At 71.1% G+C, this 19,168-nt stretch overlaps 7 protein-coding genes across 7 annotated transcripts; 4 read left to right on the top strand and 3 right to left on the bottom strand.

Moving 5' to 3' along the window:
• Positions 1–710: 710 nt before the first annotated feature.
• Positions 711–1,367, bottom strand: AURANDRAFT_62144 (hypothetical protein; the record flags this gene model as incomplete). The annotated part of the gene is made up of 1 exon (XM_009036051.1): positions 711–1,367. One exon carries the CDS (start codon positions 1,365–1,367, stop codon positions 711–713), a length of 657 nt encoding a protein of 218 aa, XP_009034299.1.
• A 1,418-nt stretch (positions 1,368–2,785) lies between these two features.
• Positions 2,786–5,320, top strand: AURANDRAFT_62143 (hypothetical protein; the record flags this gene model as incomplete). Its single annotated transcript, XM_009036374.1, has 1 exon — positions 2,786–5,320. The coding sequence occupies one exon, from the start codon at positions 2,786–2,788 to the stop codon at positions 5,318–5,320; it is 2,535 nt and encodes an 844-aa protein (XP_009034622.1).
• A 3,179-nt stretch (positions 5,321–8,499) lies between these two features.
• Positions 8,500–9,686, bottom strand: AURANDRAFT_62142 (hypothetical protein; the record flags this gene model as incomplete). Its single annotated transcript, XM_009036050.1, has 2 exons — positions 8,500–9,139; positions 9,229–9,686. The coding sequence occupies 2 exons, from the start codon at positions 9,684–9,686 to the stop codon at positions 8,500–8,502; spliced, it is 1,098 nt and encodes a 365-aa protein (XP_009034298.1).
• Positions 9,687–10,279: 593 nt separating this feature from the next.
• Positions 10,280–11,799, top strand: AURANDRAFT_21801 (hypothetical protein; the record flags this gene model as incomplete). The annotated part of the gene is made up of 4 exons (XM_009036375.1): positions 10,280–10,432; positions 10,477–10,638; positions 10,690–11,071; positions 11,147–11,799. The coding sequence occupies 4 exons, from the start codon at positions 10,280–10,282 to the stop codon at positions 11,797–11,799; spliced, it is 1,350 nt and encodes a 449-aa protein (XP_009034623.1).
• A 3,369-nt stretch (positions 11,800–15,168) lies between these two features.
• AURANDRAFT_52667 (hypothetical protein) lies at positions 15,169–16,383 on the top strand (the record flags this gene model as incomplete). The annotated part of the gene is made up of 1 exon (XM_009036376.1): positions 15,169–16,383. The coding sequence occupies one exon, from the start codon at positions 15,235–15,237 to the stop codon at positions 16,195–16,197; it is 963 nt and encodes a 320-aa protein (XP_009034624.1).
• A 432-nt stretch (positions 16,384–16,815) lies between these two features.
• Positions 16,816–17,175, bottom strand: AURANDRAFT_17002 (hypothetical protein; the record flags this gene model as incomplete). The annotated part of the gene is made up of 1 exon (XM_009036049.1): positions 16,816–17,175. A coding segment is annotated over one exon (360 nt), but the record flags the coding sequence as incomplete, so codon positions are not given.
• Positions 17,176–17,402: 227 nt separating this feature from the next.
• AURANDRAFT_21755 (hypothetical protein) lies at positions 17,403–17,884 on the top strand (the record flags this gene model as incomplete). The annotated part of the gene is made up of 2 exons (XM_009036377.1): positions 17,403–17,562; positions 17,682–17,884. The coding sequence occupies 2 exons, from the start codon at positions 17,403–17,405 to the stop codon at positions 17,882–17,884; spliced, it is 363 nt and encodes a 120-aa protein (XP_009034625.1).
• Positions 17,885–19,168: the final 1,284 nt, after the last annotated feature.

Below are 19,168 nucleotides of genomic sequence, written 5' to 3'. Positions count from 1 at the left end.
GCGCGCGAGGCCCGCGGCGTCCGGCGGCGTCGTCGCGACGACGCGCAAGCCGTCCGCGCGCGCGGCGGCCACGAACGACGCCGCGGAGGCGTGCGTCTCGACGCGGATCCAGTCCGTCGCGGAGCGGCTGATGCGGCTCAGCGTCACGCGCTTCAGCTTGTCCGAGAGCCGCGCGAAGGCGCGCGTCTGCGGGACCATCTCCGGCGTGTAGATGAGGTGGATCGACGCGAGGCCGAGCGCCTCGCAGGTCCGCGCGATGAGCGCCACGTTCTCCTTGCGCACGTCCTCGACGGCGACGGTGATGCCGCCGTGGCGGCGCCGGATGCTCTCCGCGACGCGCGCGCGGCCGAAGCGGAGCGACTCCAGCGGTTGTGCGAGGAGCAGCGCCGCAAAGAGGATGGTGGGACCCATCGTGCTGCCGGGTCAGCGAAGAGCACCTTGACCGCTGGACACCACGGGCCCACTTCGTGCGCTCGAACAGCTCCTCGTCGCCCGCTGCGCGCAGACAGCGTTCGCGCCCTCGCACAAGTCGCACAACCTCAAGCTGAAGCAGCTCCCATCGGAGAGTTCTCCACTGCAGAACTGGTTCACCATCAAGGATGCCTTCAAATTGCAGGCTTGCCTCCGTGCAATCAGGCGCGGAGGTGAGCGCGGCGGCTATCGCGCCACGTTTCCCAGTCGAACTCGCTTAATCGCGCCTTATGGCGTGTCTACTGGGCGCCGACCTCCTTGAGGAGCTCGAGGACCGCGCCCGTCGCGGCCGTCGCGTCCGCCGGGTTGATCGTCTTCGCGAGCTTCGCGCCGTCGGCGAGCACGGCGACGACCTCGAGCTTGTTCGCCGTGTTGCCCGCGGCCACCAGGGCCCCGGAGGCCTCCTTGATCTTGGCCTTGTCCGTCGTCGCGGCCGCGGCGGCCGCGGCGCGGGCGACGTCCTCGACGTCCTTGAGCGGCGGCACGACGCCGTTGGTCTTCAGCGCGTCGACGAGCGCGACGTCGACGGCCTTGAGCACGGCGACGAGCTTCGCCGGGTCCGTCGAGATCAGCGCCTCGTCCGCGGCCTTGGCGACCTTGAGCACGGACACGGGGTCGCCGCCGAGCGCGGCGCCCAGCGCCTTCGACACCACGGGCGCCACGTCCTTCTTCTGCAGCTTTTCGATGATGGGGTACGCGCTGTCGGCCACGTTCACGGCCGCGGACTCGATGGACGCGTAGGCCGGCTGGGCGATGACCAAACCCAGGAAGCTCGAGGCGGCGAGCACGTTGCCGGCGACCTTTTGCGCCGCTTTCACGCGGACGCCGCTCTTGCGCTGCTGCGGCGCGAGGGCCGAAGCCGTGCAAGCAAGCAGTGCGACTTTGAGCAGGCCCATTTGCAAGTAGCAGCTATGTGAAGAGGATCGAGAGCTCATGCGAGCTGTTTCGAGCGCGTGCATTCAAGGTTGGAGTTTACGGCAACGAGGGGATCAACGAGCGATGTTGAACGGCGCGTACGACGCCAGGGCCAGCCAGCCGAGAAGGCGACGGCGCGCCGCCGCCTGCAGCGGACCACCCGCGGAGAAAGAAGCGAGACCCCGAGCGCTTACGGGCCTCAGATGCCGCCCGGCGGGCGGTACGCGGCGTTCGACGCGGACGACGCGAGGGACGCGGCCTGGTCCGGGTTCTGCTGGGCCCAGGAGTAGGCCGCGGCGCCGGCCGACGCGGCGAGCTCCGGGTTCTGGGCCGCGAGGGCCGCGCCGCCCGAGAGCCAGTCGCCCTGCTGGTGCGCGCGCGCCGCGCCCGGGGGCGCGTAGACCGTCGCCGCGAGGTCCGTCGCGGACCCGGGGCCGAGCTGCTCGACGTCGGCGTGGAGCATCTCCGCCTCGTACTCCGGGTGCTTGTAGATGACGTAGGCGTTGTAGCCCGCGCAGGCGAGGAGGCCGACGCCCGAGATGAGGCCGATGAGGCCGAGGCTGAAGCAGAGCATGGAGCAGAGCACGAAGAAGACGCAGCGGCCCTTGACGTGGTAGAGGAAGCCGAAGTTGTTGCCGATGATCTTCGACACCTGCTTCAGGTGCGTCTCGAAGCAGCAGAGGAGCACGGCGAAGAACCAGATGTAGATGGCCAAAATGCCCGTGTTGAACGCGGGCAGCGACAGGAGCTTGATGCAGGCGGCGGCGGACATGAGCACGGACACGCCCATGTTCAGCAGGCGCATGGTCGTGATCAGGCCGTCCTTCGTCGGCTCCGGCTTCGGCGACCGCGCGGCGTCGCCGTTCGTCGGCGCCGGCGCGTACGGGTTCGGCCCGCCGGGCGGCGGCCCGCCCGGCGGCGGCGGGCCCCAGGCGGCGGCCTCGCTCGGCGGCGCCCACTGGTTCGTCGCCGGCGGCGCGGCGTAGCCGGCGGGCGGCGCGGGCGCGTAGGTCGGCGCGGGCGGCGGCGGCGCCGGCTCCTCGAGCCACGACGGGAGCGGCTCGTCGCTCGGCATGGCGCTCGACGACAGGGCGCTCTCGCTCACGGACGCGTCGGCGAAAGGATTATCCTCCATGCGCGGCGGCGCGCCGGTGGGATCCCTCGCCCTGTCGACGCGGCGGTCGCGGCGGTCGCCTCCAAACTCGGGCGTCGGCCGACCTGGAAAACCTCCACAAGCCGGCGCGGCCGCAAGAGCACACGTGCGCCATCGGCGGCGCGCGATGGGCGGCTGAACTCGACTGAGTCTCATCGAGTTGAGCATCACCGTCGCCTGGAAGCTCGCGAACGTGCGACTGGAGCGTCACGACCGCGCACGCCTTGCAAACTCGTCAGCGCGACGATGCGCGGCGCTCCTAGGCGCCTGCTGCTGCTGCTGCTCTGCGCGGCGGCCTGCGCCCTGAAGCCCATCCAGCGGCGCCGGCTCCTCGCCACCAGCGCGCTCCTGCCGGCGAGCCAGGCCGCCGCGCTCGCGCCCAAACCTTCACCGCCGCCGCCGCCGTCCTACGTGCGCGAGGACGTCGCCGGCAGCCCCGGGGACCTGCGCGCCTACCGGCTGCTGCGCTTCGCGTCGGGCCTGCGCGTGCTGCTCGCGAGCGACGCGTCCGCGCGCGACGCGACGGTCGCGGCGACGGTCGGCGCGGGCCAGCTCCGCGAGCCCGTCGAGGGCCTGAGCCACCTCACGGAGCACCTCGTCATGCGCGCGGGCGACCTCGAGGCCGTCGCGGCGAGCTTCGACGGCAACGCCAACGCCTACACGGCCTTCGACTGCACGACGTACGTCGCGTCGTGCTTCCCGAGCCGCGTCGGCCGCCTCCTCGCGGCGTACGGCGACGCGCTGTCGCCGCGGACGGCGGACAGGTTCGACGGCGCGACGGCGCGCCGCGAGGTGAAGCGCGTCGACGCCGAGCTCAAGGGCCCGCCGCGCGGCGCGGCGCTCGAGCTCGAGCTGCTGCGGCACCGCGCGGTCGGCCCGCTGTCGCGCTTCGGCCCGGGCACGAAGACGACGCTGCTGCCGCGCGGCGACCAGGCGCGCGACGGCGACGCGTTGGCTTCCGCGGCCGCGTCCCTCTACCGCGCGCGCTACGTCGCCGAGGACGCGACGGTCGCCGTCGTCGCGCCGATCCCGCTCGACCTGCTGGAACGCGCCGCGCGGAACCTCGGCAGCCCGCTCCGCGACGGCCCGCCGCCGCGGCCGCCGCGGAAGCCCCGGGACCCGCTCCCGGCGCTGGAGCGCGGGTCCAACGTCGTCGTCGCCTCCGGCCGCGACGTGTTGAGTCTGACGTGGAGCGTGCCCTACGAGAGCCTCGGCGGCGCGGACGCGTACCGGCGCGCGAAGCCCTGCGCGACCGTGAGCCACGTGCTCGGCCACGGCGGGCCGGGCAGCCTCCAGGCGAAGCTGCGGGCCATGGCGCCGACGAGCGGCTCGCGGCCGGGCCAGCCCGCGCTCTCCGCGGGCGCGTTCCTCGAGAACGACGACGCGTCGGGCTTCGCGCTCTTCCACGTCCGCGTCTTCCTCCAGCGGAGCGCCCAGTGGGAGGAGGCCCTGACGCACGCCCTCGGCGCCGTCGCCGCGCTGCGGCTCACGCCGCTGCCGCTGTGGAAGGACGCGGCGGACGAGTGCGCGCGCCTCGCGGATCTCCAGTGGCGCTTCCCGCCGCGGCCGCCGACGGCGTCGGAGCTCGCCAACGACATGCGCTGCGCCGACTTTGACGTGCTGGGCGCGCGGCGCTACGCGGCGGCGCCGCGCGACGCGGCCTTGGCGGCGTCGCGGTTCGCGGACCTGCTGACGCCCGAGCGGTGCCGCGTCGCCGCGTGCCTCTCGGAGCTCGACGCGCGGACCGTGCGGACGAAGGTGCGGCGGTCGGCGCTGACGCGGGCGCGGCGCGTGCGCTACTTCGACGTCGACGTCGACGTCGCGGCCGTCGGGCCCGCGCCGTGGTGGCGGTTCCCGCGGCCGTCGCCGTACGTGTCGCGCCTCGCCGCGGGCCAGGTCGACCCCGCGCCGTCGCCCTTCGCCGTCGACTCCGCCGCGGCGTCGCCCGTGAGCATCGACTTCCTGCTGGAGATGGCCGCGAAGCGCCAGCCGCAGGCCGGCGCCGCCGTCGAGCGCGTCGCGGGCGCGGGCGCGGGGCCGGCGGCGGTCTGGATCGACCGCGCGCCGACGAAGCCCGGCGCGGCGCCCCGGGCCAAGCTCGTCCTCTGGCTCCCCGCGGCCCGCGTCGCCGCGGCGACGGCCGCGTCGCGCGCCGCGGGCCGGCTCTGGCAGCTCCGCGTCGACGTCGCGCTCGCCGAGCCCCTCTACGACGCGGCGCTCGCGGGCTGCAAGTACGAGTTCGCCTTCTTGCGGGCGGCGCCGAACGCGCCGGGCCCGGCGGCGGGCGCGCGCGTCGCGCTCGCGGCCTACGCGGACGTGCTCCCGCGGTTCGCGCTCGACTACGCGCGGCGGCTCGGCGAGCTCGCGGCGTCGCCGATCCCGGCGGCGGACCTCGCGCGCGCCAAGGCCTTCGCGCTCCTCGAGCCGGGCCTCGGCGAAAACGAGAAGCGGGCGCTCGCGGACGCGACGGAGGCGGACGTCCGCGCCGAGGCCGCGGCGCTCTGGAACTCCGCGGCCCGGGCCGCGCCGGCCTTCGGCGAGGCGCTCGTCGCCGCGGAGGACGCCGACGAGGCGTCGGCGAAGAAGCTCGTCGCCGCCGTCTACCGGGAGCTGCTCCCCGCCTACGTGCCCCTCGCGACGGCCCGCGCGCCCGCGGCGCCGCCCGCGGACCGGCCGAGCCGGCTCCTCGCGTCGCGCAACTCCTGGGACCACCCCGTCGCCGCGAACGCGTGCGTCGCGTCGGGCGTGCCCGGCCTCCTCGCCAACTGCAACGTGCGATAATAGTGCGTCGCCGCCCCCGCGCGCGCGCGCGGCCGTCACGCGGGCTCGGGGCACTCGCACGCCACGGGGTCGTCGGCCGGCGGCGCCCAGCACGTGATCTCGACGTTCATGAGGTGGTGCTCGCACTCGCGCAGCGCGCCGGACGCGAGGTCGAAGCGCCGCGCCGCGTCGACGGCGCCCGCCCACGCCGCGTGCTCGCCGCCCGCGCCGTCGTTGAGCAGGTCGCAGTCCGAGGAGTAGGTGGCCTTCATGTAGCGGTGGCACGCGTCGGGCGGGCCCGGCGAGATACACGACGAGTAGGGGCCCGTGTGGTGCTGGAACGCGCAGGGCCAGGTGATGTTGGAGGCGTTGCAGTACTGGGCGGGGATGTCCGGGTCGATGACGGTAATGAGGGTGGAATTGTCGTCCGTGCCCTTGCCGAAATAGTCGTCGCAGGGGCCCTTGGTCGCGGCCGCGACCCCGAGGAGGAGGAACGGGAGCTTGGGCAGCCCCATCTCGCTTCGGATTGTTAAATTGAGCGTTCAAGTTGCAAGTTTACCTTTTTTGCCAGACGGCAGCCCATGGTTGATCGCGAGCCCAGCTCAAACGCAGTCGAGCCGGAGGGAGTCGAGTCGGAGGAGACGGCTGTCGAGCAACGACGGTGTGCAGCATGTTGTGCAAATTTGTCGAAAGATGCGTTCAGCGGCAAGCAGTGGACGGCGAAGGCGGCGAAGCGGCGCTGCAAGGAGTGCGTTGCCTCTGATGCCGTCTGCGTGGCGACGGGGCCGGCGAAGGCCGCGGGGCCGGCGAAGGACGCAGGAGCATCGAACGACGCCGCCGACCCGGTCGAGCGAGGCAAGACTCTCTGCGACGCGGGCTGCGGCGAGCTCGGCGTCTTCGTGTGCAACCGCTGCTGCAACGCGTGGTACTGCGGCGTTTCGTGCCAGCGAAAGCACTGGAAGGCGGGGCACAAGATTTTGTGCGTGCCCCACCCGAAGCCGAGCTCCGTGTCCGCCACGGGCGCGGCGGCGCAGCAGAAATGGATCAAGGAGCGCCTGAACCCGGTCGTCAACGACCCGCGCACGCGCGAGCTCATCGGCAGGTTCATGTTCGATCGGCGCATGGACGAGGGGTCCATCGCCGACAAGCCGGGTCGCGTCGAGAAAGGTTTCAATCTCGAGCGGCAGCTCGTCGTCTTCTGCGACCTCGACGAGTTCCGCGTGCGCGGCCTCACCTCGCAGAAGGCATCCGTGTTGTGGTTCGCGGACCTGCCGGGCCTACGATTCGCGGCCAAGGAGGCGCGGCGGCAGACCAAGGACGGCGCGTTCGCGGGACTCCCGGCGGGACAGTCGACGGTCATGGCCGCCACGTACAACAAGGTCAAGGAATGTTACGATCGGATGGACAAGGTCGCGGGCCGCTACATGGAATTTATCGTCGTATTCACCGATTCCAACACGAACTACTCCGACGGCTTCGGCGGCAGGCCCGACGCGACGTGCAAGCTCACCTGGCCGGAGTCCTGCATGGACGAGTGGATCCAGGAGATGCAGGCCGCAGGCCTCACCGAGGCGTAAGTTTGTCCGACGCGCTTGGTGGCGGCTTGGGGGGCGGCCGAGGGATCGCCCGGGATACCGCCGCCGCCACTGAAACGGGGCCGACACCGGTCGTTGCACGGGCAACTCCATCTCGGTTCGGCGAGCGGAGCAAATTTTTGCCGCAAGCGGACTTTGAGCAAGCCGCGATTGATCGTAAGCGCGGCATCCATGGCGACGCACGAGGTCGCCGTCGGGCGCACGCGCGCGGCGAGCCAATCCTCTCACATCGCACCGCATCTCCTGATGATGCCCGGGGTCGTCTCGAAGGAGATCCTGCAATTCTTTGCTGATGAAGCACAGGCCGAGCAGTTGATGCCGCTGCAGCTCGTGAGCAAGGGGACGACCTCGTGGACGCGACTGGTGGGCTTCGATGTGATCGGTGCGGCGGCGCGTGCCTGTTACCTGCCGCTCGCGCACTGTTTCCGAACCGCGCCGGTCACCGCGCCGCGGCGGAACCACGCGCCCCGGAACCGCGGCCTGCGCGACGGCGAGTTCAAAATCTTCGGGGAGATCACGTTAGGCGGCCAACGCCTGCGCTACGGCAATTACTCTGAGCGGGACAAGACTGCGTTCGGGCTCTCGCTCGCCCCGGTGAGCGGCTTGATGCCACAGCACAAAGACGATCCATACGTCGACGGTCATCTGCTATTCTTCGGACCGCTCGTTCCAGTGGCTGCTCCCGTCGAGTTCAGTGTGACTGTGAAGGCGTCGTGTAGCCGTTCCGCGAGTCGGGTCACGTCAGATCCGCCGACATGGGGAGAATTCCTGTCCCGCGAAGAAGACGACGGCTTCCAGAGTGTCGCGGTGCGCTGGGACCGTCAGCACCGTATTGCTGCTCTCCACGGCGCGTGCGCCGACTCTTCGCGTTTTACGTTTCGTGCTCTGCGCTACGATCCTAGCGAGGAAATTGATGATGAGACGCTGGCGCAGGCGCGGAACCTGCGCGATTCTTGGCGCGGTGCCCACAGCCTGACGGTTGCTAGCTGCTATCCGAAGAATACGGATGAGATCATCCGTCTGATGCTGGATTCGTCAGTTCAGATAACTGGCACAAAGCTCAGCGCTGCATGGTCGAGCCATCGCTCCTCGCCAGATCCTTCTGAATGGCGTTCGAAGACGCTCGTATCATGTCCGGTCTCGCACTACGACCCGATCGAAGGCGTCAGTGCGGGAACCGGAGCCGAGATGGTCTACGAGGGCGGCTTCGGTGCCGGGCTCCGTAGACAATGCCCTCTCATCTGCAACTTTCATGAGGCTCCATACTCTCGTTATATCCCCGGCGACGACGCAGATTCGGACGACGAGGGCACGATGCTCAATCACTCAGGAATCTACTACGATCTTCTGGTGGAACCTCCACCCGGTCCGTTCTCGGACATCTTCATGTTCTGCGTACACATTTACTTCAAGCCATGCTTTCCGCGCAATTCGCACCAGGCTTGGACCGCGGATCTCGATCTCGATGATCCGCTGCCCCCCTTCCGGCCCTACGCGCTCTCCATCACGCTCATCAAACGGAGCGCGCTTGATGGCGACTACGAGACCGTCACCGAGGAGACGGCCCTCGCCTACCTCGACATGCTTATGTAGGCTCTAAGAGCATCACGCGTCCGGGCACGGCGTCTTCCAGGAGCGGACGCACTTGTCGAGGGGCTTGCACCAGGAGTAGCCCGCGCTCGCGATGCAGCCGTGGCCGTCGCGGTCGCCGCCGACGACGTGGGGCCGGGGCGGGGCGCAGGTGCGCGCGTCGCAGCAGGACGAGCAGAGCGTGTCCGCGACGGACGCCCAGCCGTAGGCGTCGCCGGAGCAGCCGAAGCGCGCGGACCCCTCGAGGCACTGGAAGGGCGCGTCGTCGCCGCAGAGCCCCAGGGCCGCCTCGCAGCGCGCGTTCGGGCAGTCGACGCCGGCGCACGAGTCCGCGCCGTCCGGATCCCGCGCCGCGCAGTCCGCCAGCGAGCACGATTCCGCGCAGTCCTCCGGGCGCCAGGGCGTCGGGGAGCAGCCGCCGTTGTCGACGCAGTAGTGGGGGTTCAAAGCCTTGTCGCAGCCGCTCGCCTCGCAGGTGAGGAAGTCGCAGGCGCTCGGCGAGGTTGTTGCGAAGGTCGTCGCGGCGTCGACGTCGTAGACGGCGCCCTGGTAGCGCAGCCCGAAGACGGCGAGGAGCAGGGCGGACGCGGCGCAGAGGCCGACGGCGAGCGCGCGCTGCTGCGCGGCGGTGACGGCCATGGCGTCGTACGGAGAACTTGGCGCCCAGACGTGGTTCACCAAAATGGTTGCCGCCGGCCTTGCCGTCAAGGAGCAGTCGCTCATGTTACGCCGTCGGCCGCGAACCAGAACGCGAGGGAGAAGCGGTCGCCGGCCGTGACGCGGGAGACGCGGTGCGCGTTCTCGGCGCCCGAGGAGAAGGCGACGAGGAGCCCGCGGCGCGGCCGCACCGCGCGCGCGCCGTCGCCGTCGAGGAACTCGAGCGTGCCGCCCGCAAAGTCGGCGCCCTGGTCGCCGAGGTAGACGAGGGCCGAGTAGGCGTAGGCGGCGACGTTGTCCCGGTCGACGTGGGGCTCCCAGTACGCGTGGCCCGCGTCGAGCTCGAGCGCGTCGTCCGCCGGCGCCGCCGAGAGCCGCGTCAGCAGCGCGCCCGCGGCGACGAGGCCCCGCGCGCCGAGGTGCTCCGTGATCACGGCCGCGGCGCGGTCGCGCAGCGCGTCGACGACCGCGGCCGCGGCCCCGCCGAGGCGCGCCGCGTCCGGCACGACCGCCGTCCGGCCGCCCTGGTGGAAGAGCGCCGCCATGGCCGCCGTCGCCGCCGCGACGAGCGCCGCGGCGTCCTCCGCCGTCGCGACGTCGGCCGCGAGCGCGCGGCCGCAGCCGTCGCAGGGCAGCGGCCACGCGCGGCTCGTCGCGGTGTCCAATTCATCGACGGCCGCGCGGCACGCGCCGCGCTCCCGGAGCTCGCGCGCCGCCGCCTCGAGGCCGTTGGCCACGAAGCTCTCGACGAAGGCCGCGCGGCCGACGGCGGCGGATACGTCGGCGTCGCCGTCGTAGGCCGCGTTTGCCTCGGCGCGCAGTTGTGCTATGAAGTGCGCCACGTCGTCGTCGTCGTCGGCGCGTGTTGGGAAGGTTTTTGCGCTGATGCAGAGCAGCGCGATCCAGCGGTGCCACCTGCGCATGGCTATGGCTGCCTCAGCGTCCTTAGCGCAATGTCAAGCAAGATCATTTCCCATACTCGACGGCATCAAGACGGAGATGTTGTCGCCGATTGCCAAAATTACCACAACGTTGACGATCGAGTTTGAGCGCGCGGCGCGGCTGGCTCTCGTCGGCCTGAGAGCTCGTCACGGCAGCGAGGAACTGCGCGCGGCTCTCCGAGCGGTCCGCCGGTACCATGTCCGGCTTCGTGCGCAGCAGCCACTACCGCCACGTCTTCGTCGACCCGCCCAAGGTCGAGAACACCTACAAGGGCTTCCGACTCGCGACGGTCACCGGCGAGCAGCAGTACATCAAGGGGAACACCAAGTTCTTCGCCGTCGCGCTCCAGGTAACGCCGTTCGCAGCGCGGCGCGCGCGACAAACCATTCGTAGGGCGGCGGCGGCCCGTTCGCGGTCGTGCCCTACGGCAAGAAGGGCCAGTTCGCGCCCGGCACGCCCGTCGTCGCGGGCCACAAGTCCGCGGTCCTCGACTTCGACTTCAACCCCTTCCACGAGCACATCATCGCGTCGGCCTCCGAGGACTCGACCATCAAGGTGTGTCGCACGTTGGTCCGACGTCTCGCCTCGAACCCGCGCGTCCCGCAGGTCTGGGGCATCCCGCCGGACGGCCTCACGGAGACGATCACGGAGCCGCTCGTGGACCTGCACGGCCACGGGCGCAAGGTGACGCTGCTGCGGTTCCACCCGACGGCGAACAACGTGCTCGGGTCCGTGTCCGGCGACTTCTCCGTCAAGGTCTGGGACATCGAGAAGGGCTGCGAGGTCAGCGGCATGCCCGCGCACGAGCAATTGATCCAGGACCTCGTCTGGGACTACGAGGGCAAGATGTGGGCGACGACGTGCAAGGACAAGAAGGTGCGCCTCGGCGACCCGCGGGCCGGCGCCGTGGCCATGGAGCTGCCGGAGGCGCACGCGGGCGCGAAATCCGTGAAGATGACGTTCCTCGGCGACACGGGCCGCTTCCAGCGTCGAGCGACAGGAGTGTTTTTCGCGTGAATTTCGCCTGCAGATGTGAAGAAATCCGACCCGTCGCACTTGGTAGGCCGCTTCGCGACCGTGGGCTTCACGAAGCAGTCCCAGCGCCAGATCAAGGTCTGGGACGTGCGCGACCTGTCGAAGATGGTGCACAAGGTCGACCTCGACCAGGCGGCGGGCGTCATCGTGCCCTACTACGACTGCGACACGAAGGTGCTCTACCTGTGCGGCAAGGGCGACGGCAACATCCGCTACTACGAGATGTCCAAGGACAAGCCCTTCGCCTTCGCGCTGTCGGAGTACCGCTCGACGCAGGCGGCCAAGGGCTCCTGCTTCCTGCCGAAGCGCGGCCTCAACGTCATGGCCTGCGAGACCGCGCGGTGCCTCAAGCTCACGTCGCAGAACGGCAACGGCATCGTCGAGCCGCTGAGCTTCATCGTGCCCCGCAAGTCCGACGCGTTCCAGGACGACATCTTCCCGGACACCTTCTCCGGCCACCCGTCCTGCACGGCCGACGAGTGGCTCTCCGGCGTCACGAAGACGCCCCTCATGATGTCGCTCAACCCGGACAGCGCCGGCGCGAAGCCGACGGGCGGCGCGACCAAGGCCTTCGTGCCCATGAAGACGCCCGCGGCGCTCCAGAAGGAGATCGACGAGAAGGACAAGAGGATCGCCCTCCTCGAGGCGCGTCTCAAGGCCGCGGGCCTCGACTGCTCCTGAGCGGACACCAAAGGCCAAAACCCCCGCCCACGACCACGAGACCCCGCGGCACCCCGCCGCCCGCCGCGCCGCACCACCCGCCCCGCCCCGCTGACATTTTAACCGCGTGAGACACCGTGGCTCGGCCTTTGAGTCCTTATGGGGCAGCGCGGGGCCGCGGCTGCTCCCTTACTTCCCTTCGGGCGCGGGCGTCGACGGCGTACGGCGCCGGCCGCGGCGGGCGCCTCAGCGGCGCCGCCGTCCGGCCAAATCGGCGTCGCCTCGACCCACCCTTTGAACGCGCCGCGGGAAGCCGCCGCGGCCGCACCGCGACCCTCACGATGGCCGCCTCCCAGACGACGAAGCGGAAGGTCAAGGACAAGACCCCGGTGATGGAGGGCCAGACCGAGGAGGAGCGGCGCATCCTGCGCCAGGAGCAGCGCACGCTCTACGACCGCATCGGCGACCGCAATGTCGACCTGCAGGACCTGGACCACGACGCCTTCGACGAGGAGCGGAACAACAACAACAACCTCTTCAAGAAGGTCCGCTTCAACCGCGAGGTGCGTCGCCGGGCCGCGCGACCCGCGGGGCCGCCGCGCGCGCGCGCGGGCCGCCGGCCGCCGGCGCGCCGGAAGGTTCCCGCGGTTCCGCGCCGCGACCCGGACCCCCCCCGCAGATGGTCAACGACGGCGACATCCTCGTGCAGCTCTCCGAGGCGGCGGCGCGCGCCGGCGCCCCTACCCGCGGCCGCGCGCGCGCGCCGCCCGAGCGTCGCCGCCCGCCCCGCCCCCGCAGATGAAGCGCGCGGGCAAGCTCGCGAAGAACGTGTCGCAGTACAGCGCGGCGGACATCGGCAAGGCGCTGTCGCAGGACTTCACCAAGGCCGGCGGCGACATGGACTGGGTCGCCCTCGGCGCGCAGTGCGCGGGCCTCTTCCGCGCCGTCCCGGAGGCGTCGTTCCTCTGCGGGCCGCTCCAGAAGCCGGAGAAGGAGAAGAAGGCGGCGCAGCGGCGCAAGAAGGTCGTCGACGACGGCGAGGAGGAGACCCAGTACGAGACGACGAGCGGCTTCAAGGAGGGCGCCGCGCAGGCGCGTTTTTTCCGCGTCCGCCGTTTTTTTCTTCATCGAGGGCGCCCCCGGGCAAATTGCGATCGAGGCGCGACACACCAGATCACCTCTTCTACGCTTCTTTCGTCCAGACACCCGGGGAACACCAACGCGAGAGTCTATATCTCGCGCGCGGCGCGCGCGCGCCCTCCTCGCGGCGGGTTATCCGTCCGGGCGCGCGGGCCCGCGGACCGACGCCCTTAAGGCCACCGCTCTCGCATCCTCCGAGCGGCACCGAGTCATAGCGACGGCACACCCCCATCGCAGCAAGAGGAGGCGACGAACCTGCGGCTCCAGAAGCTCAACGACGTCATGATGTCGAAGATGCGGTCCGCGGGCGTCGACCCGGCGACGGACGGCGCGAAAAACGCCCCGGGCCTGGACCTCATGTCCCTCGTCGTCAACCCGGACTCCTTCTGCGAGACCGTGGAGAACATGTTCGACCTCTCCTTCCTCGTCAAGGACTCGAAGGCGACGATCGCCATCGACGACGCGACGGGCCTGCCGACGTGCCGGCCAGGGCGGGACGAGGGTGATTCAACATCGCTTCAACGTGAGTGTTCCGCGCGCACGCGTTCCGGAAAAAGCATCCACGCTTCGAGACCGTTCCGAGAGATGATCGCTCGTCTCCATGCAGGACTGCAAGGACATCGGCGAGGCCTGGGGCATCTCGAGGCCCATGCTCGCGCGCGACGTCGAGGACGCGTCGCCCGCGGAGTGAGGGCCGCGCGCGGCCCCGCGCCTAAGGAAGACGGCCGGCCCTCCGTGCTTCGCGCGTCGTTAGCGGGGCGCCCGGGGACGCGAGGGCACGTCACTCTTCCTCGTCGAACAGGTCGTCGGGCACCTCCTCCTTCGGCGCGCGCGCGGGCTCCTCCGCCGCGGCGGGCTCCTCCGCCGCGTCGGGCTCCTCGTCCATGGGTTCCGCGGACTCCGCGGGCGCCTCCGACTCCGCGGGCGCCTCCGCGGCCGCGGGCTCCGCGGGCTCCTCCGCGGCCTCCTCCGCGGGCTCCGCCGCGGCCTCCTCCGCGTCGGCCTCCGGCTCCGCGGGCGCCGCGGCGTCGTCCGCGGGCGCGGCGTCGCCGGCGTCGTCCGCGGGCGCCGCCGGGGCCTCGGGCGCGGCGGCCCCGGCGGGCGCGGCGCCGCCGGAGGCCTCCTCCTCCTTGACGAGCGTCTTCCACTTCTTGACGAGGTGCTTGGCGAGCTTCGCGACGAGCTCGTTGTCGACCTTCTTGAGGCTCGACACCGTGCGGCCGATGCTGCTCCCCGTGAGGTCGTCGATGCCGATGGTCATGCGGCCGAGCTCCTTGAGCCAGTCGCCGACCTTGTCCCAGTCGGCCTTGGCGCTGTCGTCGAGGAGGTGCGCCTCGAGCGCCTTCACTCGGTCGCCCGTCGACGCCCACGCGGAGAGCGCGGCGTCGGTGGGCTTGCGCTTCTTCGCCGGCGGCGGCGCGGGCGCGGGCGCGGCCTCGCGCTTCTTCGACACGGCCGGGTCGGCCTTCTTCTCCTTGGGCGGCTTGGCCTCCTTGGGCGGCTTGGGCGCCGGCGCGGGCTTGGGCGCCTTCGGCGCCTTCGGCGCCTTGGGCGGCGAAGCGGCGCCCGTGGCGCCGACGAGCTCCGGGTAGTGGGTCCGGGCGATGTCGAGGAGGCTGCGGTACTGCTTGCTCTCGCCGGGCTTGCGGTAGTACTTGTCGACGTGGCGGCCGCCCTTGGCGGCCTGCTGCGCCTCGGGCCGCGGCTTCTCGATGGTCGTCCAGCCGTCGTCGTCCATCTTCGCCTTGAGGGCCGCCTGGTCCGTGATCTTCCCCGACCGCTTGCCCCCGCCGCTGGGCTTCTTCCGCGGCGGCGCCGCGGGCGCCGCGTCCTCCGCGGGCGCCGGGTCGTGCGCCGCCATGTAGTCCATGAGCGTCGCCTTGACCGTGGGCTTGACGAACGCCTTCGCCTGCGCCGCGTCCGTGACGCCGAGCTTGCCCGCGACGGCCGTCATGAGCACGCGCACCGTGAGCGTGCCCGCGCCGTAGGCCGCGACGACCTCGGCGTCGCCCGTGAGCATCTCCACCGTCGTCTTCGCGATGGTCGCCTCGTCGGGGACGACGGCCGATTTCGGCGCCTCCTCCGCGTCCATGGGCGCGGCCTCGGCGACCTCGGCCATGGCTGTTTTGGCGGCGCCCGCGCTTCGGCTCGCGCTTGGACGACCCGCACTGCTTGGCGGCGAGGCCGGGCCTGGCGGCGAGTCGACGATGCCGTCGACGATGCCCGCTTTGTTGAGCCGGTCTGCAACGGGCTATTGCGTCCGCCTGGAGCTGATTCGGGAGCCCCGCGCTCGGCCCCAGCGCCCCACCAGCCGTCATGTCGAGCTTCCAGGGCTACGCCGGCACCCCCGGGAGCGAGCAGGCCCCGAATAAGTCGCCCTCGCACGTTCCGGACGACTTCAGCACGCCGAACGCGACGGTCTCCACTCCGATCCACCAGCCGCCGCTGTCCCCCTACCGCGACCCCTCGGGGAACGCGAGCGAGGCCCCGACGCCCGTGCGGACGCCCGGCGCGGGCGCGGGCGCCCCGGCGGACGAGGAGGAGGAGTCGCTGCGGCTCGCGCTCCAGATGCAGGAGGAGGAGGAGCGGTACATGGCGTCGCAGCGCGAGGGCGCGCAGCGCCTCGCCCGCCTGGAGGCGCAGCGCGCCGCGGAGCGGACGACGCCCGCGGACCCGAACCTGGGCACGCCCGGCGGCGAGTCCGCGGGCGACGAGGACGTCGAGGACGACGACGACGACGACGACGACGAGGACGACGCGCGGTCCGAGGACGAGGACGACGAGGAGATCGACGAGTCGCTGGCCCTGGCATGGCGGCTCCAGCAGGAGGACGACGACCGCGCCCTGCTCATGGCGCTCAACGGCGGCCGGGAGCCGCCCGCGGGCGTCACCGCGCGGAACGTGTCGCCGTCGCAGATGACGTACGACCAGCTCATGGAGCTCGGCGACAACATCGGCAAGGTCTCCAAGGGCGCGGCGTCGAGCGCCGTCGACGCGCTGCCGACGTGCAAGTACTGCGACGCGGCGGACCACGGCGCGATCGTCGGCGACCAGTGCGCGATCTGCCGCATGGAGTTCGAGCCCGACGACGTCATGCGCGTGCTCCCCTGCGGCCACGCGGAGCACGCCGAGTGCCTCGACCAGTGGCTTTTGATCAACCGCTCCTGCCCCCTCTGCCAGAAGGACGTCGCGCCCCGCGCGGGCGCCGAGACCGCCGAGGAGTCGCACGCGATCACCGCGGCCGACACCGACGACATCGACGCCCTCCTCGACCTCTGAGGCCCGCCGGCGCGGCGGAAGCGCCGCCGGGGCGACCCGGACGGCCGCTGAGCCGCGAGGCGAACAAAAACACCAAGTCCACCAAGAACGGAGCGCCGCGCGCCCTCGCCCCGAGGCGCGCGCGCGCGCCCGCGGCGCGCTCCCGCCCGGGAGAAGTCGCCACCTAACAGCGCCGTATTTAGCTCGCGAAGTGTGTCTGTGGTGGGGGTGGTCAGTAGACCATGCCGCTCCCTTACCCCCGGCCTCAGGTCATAACTTCACCCAGGCGAGGGACAGGAGACTCTCCGCAGGGGAGGGGCGCGGTCTACTCAGGTCAGCGCAGGGGAGGGGCGTGGTCTACTCAGGTCAGGGGTGGAAGGCGTCGGAGGGTGCGCGCGGGCCGCGCCGGGGGACACGCGGCGGTTTCGAGCCGGACGTCGCTCGCGCGCCGGATGCAAACGCGTCGAGCACCAGAGAGGCTTCTTCGAAGAAAGGGTGGTGTTCGAAAACACCGGTGTGGTGGTGCGGCGCCGGGTCGGTCGCCTCCGTCCAACGGAAGCGACGTCCGGGGCCGCGGTCTCCCCTTGGTCGGGAGTTCTGAAGGGCGCGCGCGGGGCGCGTTTAGGCCGAGGCCTTGGACTTGCTCTTCTTGGGGAGGAGCACGGCGTGGATGTTCGGGAGCACGCCGCCGGACGCGATCGTGACCGTGCCGAGGAGCTTGTTGAGCTCCTCGTCGTTGCGGACCGCGAGCTGGATGTGGCGCGGGATGATGCGCGCCTTCTTGTTGTCGCGCGCGGCGTTGCCCGCGAGCTCGAGGATCTCGGCGCAGAGGTACTCGAGGACGGCGCCCATGTAGACGCCGGCGCCGACGCCGACGCGCGTCGCGTACTTGCCCTTCTTGAGGAAGCGGTTCAGGCGCGCGACCGGGAACTGGAGCCCGGCCTTGGCCGCCTTGGAGGTGCCCTTGCCACCGGCACCGGTCTTGCCCTTGCCGCGGCCGCCCTTTCCTTTGCCAGACATGATGTGATGTGTGAGTGTGTGTGTTTGGGATGTGCTGAGGAGAGCGCTCGACGCCGAGACGGACTGGGCTTCCGGGGCGGAAGCGCGCCGGGTTACGGCGTCCGACCAATCAGAAACGCGGGCTGGCTCGCTCGCGCCCCGGAAAAACAAGAGCTCGGCGCCGCGGTTGGACGTCCTCAGCAAAACCAAACACACTCGCAATCACCATGGCCAAGACTCCCTCCAAGAAATCCGCCAAGGCGCCCAAGAAGGCCGCCGGCGGCAAGAAGAAGAAGACGCGCGTCGAGTCGTACTCCACGTACATCTACCGCGTGCTCAAGCAGGTGCACCCCGACACGGGCATCTCCAAGAAGGGCGCGCACCCGCGTCCCGACGACGCGACGCGCGCTCCGCGACGCGCACCCGCGCCGCGCGCGCGCTCCCGACACGCGCACCCGCGCTGCACGCGCACGCCACGTTCACACGTTCACGGGTACCGCGCGCAGGCATGTCGATCATGAACTCGTTCATCAACGACATCTTCGAGCGCATCGCCCTCGAGGCCTCCAAGCTCTGCCGCTTCTCCAAGAAGGCGACGCTCTCGTCCCGCGAGATCCAGACCGCGGTCCGCCTCATGCTCCCCGGCGAGCTCTCGAAGCACGCCGTCTCCGAGGGCACCAAGGCCGTCACCAAGTTCTCGTCGTCCTAAGCGCCGCGCACGATTCCGTGCGCGCGCGCGTGCTCGCGCGCAAGCCGCCGGCCCTCGGCCGACGGCGACTCAGTCGCGCGGGCGCGGACGTCGACCCCACAAAAACCCGGTGTTTTCGAACACCACCCATGCCTACGGAAGAACGACCGGCGCCGACGCACCCTCCCGCGCCCGACGCCTCTCGCCGCGCGTCGATCGACTCGTGAGCACCTAAGTTCATACACGACCACGTAAGCTAATACACGGCCCGTTCGTCGAGGATCGCGGCCCACGCGGGCTCGTCGCGGCGGACGCACGCGACGTTGGACCATGCCCGGAGCTCGAAGGCGGCGTGGAAGCAGCCCCGCGACAGGCGCCAGAGCGCGCTGTGGGCGCCCTGGAGGTAGCAGTCGAAGCCCGCCGCGTCGAGGTCCGCGGCGGTCCGCTCGAGCGTGACGTCCTCCGCCCACGCGCCGCGGAAGTGGTACTCGAACTCGAGGAAGCGCGCGCGCGCCACGGTCTCGCGTCCGCCGGCGAGGACGAGGGGGTCGTAGCCCTCGACGTCGAGGAGCAAGAAGTCGACCGTCGCGCCGGGGACCAGCGCGTCGAGCGTCTCGACGGTGACGCTCTCGAACGCGGGCGCGTCGCCGCCGAAGCGGCCCTCGAAGGCCGCGGCCTCGCAGGCCTCGCCGGCGGGGCAGACGGCGCCGACCTCCTCGCCCGCGGCGAGGGACGGGAACGACGCGACGGACCGCTTCTCCGCGAGCGCGAGCCGGTGGAGCACCTGGAACAGGGTGATTCAACGTCGCTTCAACGTGAGTGTGCCGCGCGCGCGCGTTCCGGGAAAAGCGTCCACGCTGCGAGGGACGATCGCTCGTCCAAAAAACAGCCGAGACGAGTGGACAACGACCGGGATAGAAGTTGGGAATGTCGCACCCCGTGGCGCGCGACGGTCGCCTCGGCCTCGCGCGACGCCTTGGTCCAGGCGTCGCCGTGTGCCGCGAAGCCGAGGCCGCGCAGGGCGCCGCGCAACAGTTCCACGTTCGCCGCCAGGGGCTCGACGGCGTGGACGACGATTCGAAGCGGGAGCTCGCGCGCCGCGAAGCCGCCGGGAGACGCGCACGTCGGGAACCGGCCGACGCGCGCGTCGACGTCGCCGTCGTCCTCGAGGCAGTCGCGGCACCAGCCGCAGGCGACCTTCGCGCCGGCGGCGCGGACGAAGGCGCCCCAGGTCGCCGGCGTGACGCCGAGGCTCGGCGCGAGCTCCTTGAGCAACTTCGCGACGCCAAAGCCCTTGTTCGCGCC

The sequence above is a fragment of the Aureococcus anophagefferens genome, assembly GCF_000186865.1.
Source record: "Aureococcus anophagefferens unplaced genomic scaffold AURANscaffold_4, whole genome shotgun sequence".
Lineage (NCBI taxonomy): Eukaryota > Pelagophyceae > Pelagomonadales > Pelagomonadaceae > Aureococcus > Aureococcus anophagefferens.
Note: the sequence above shows the minus strand (reverse complement) of the source record. Positions and strands in the feature narration are given on the sequence as shown.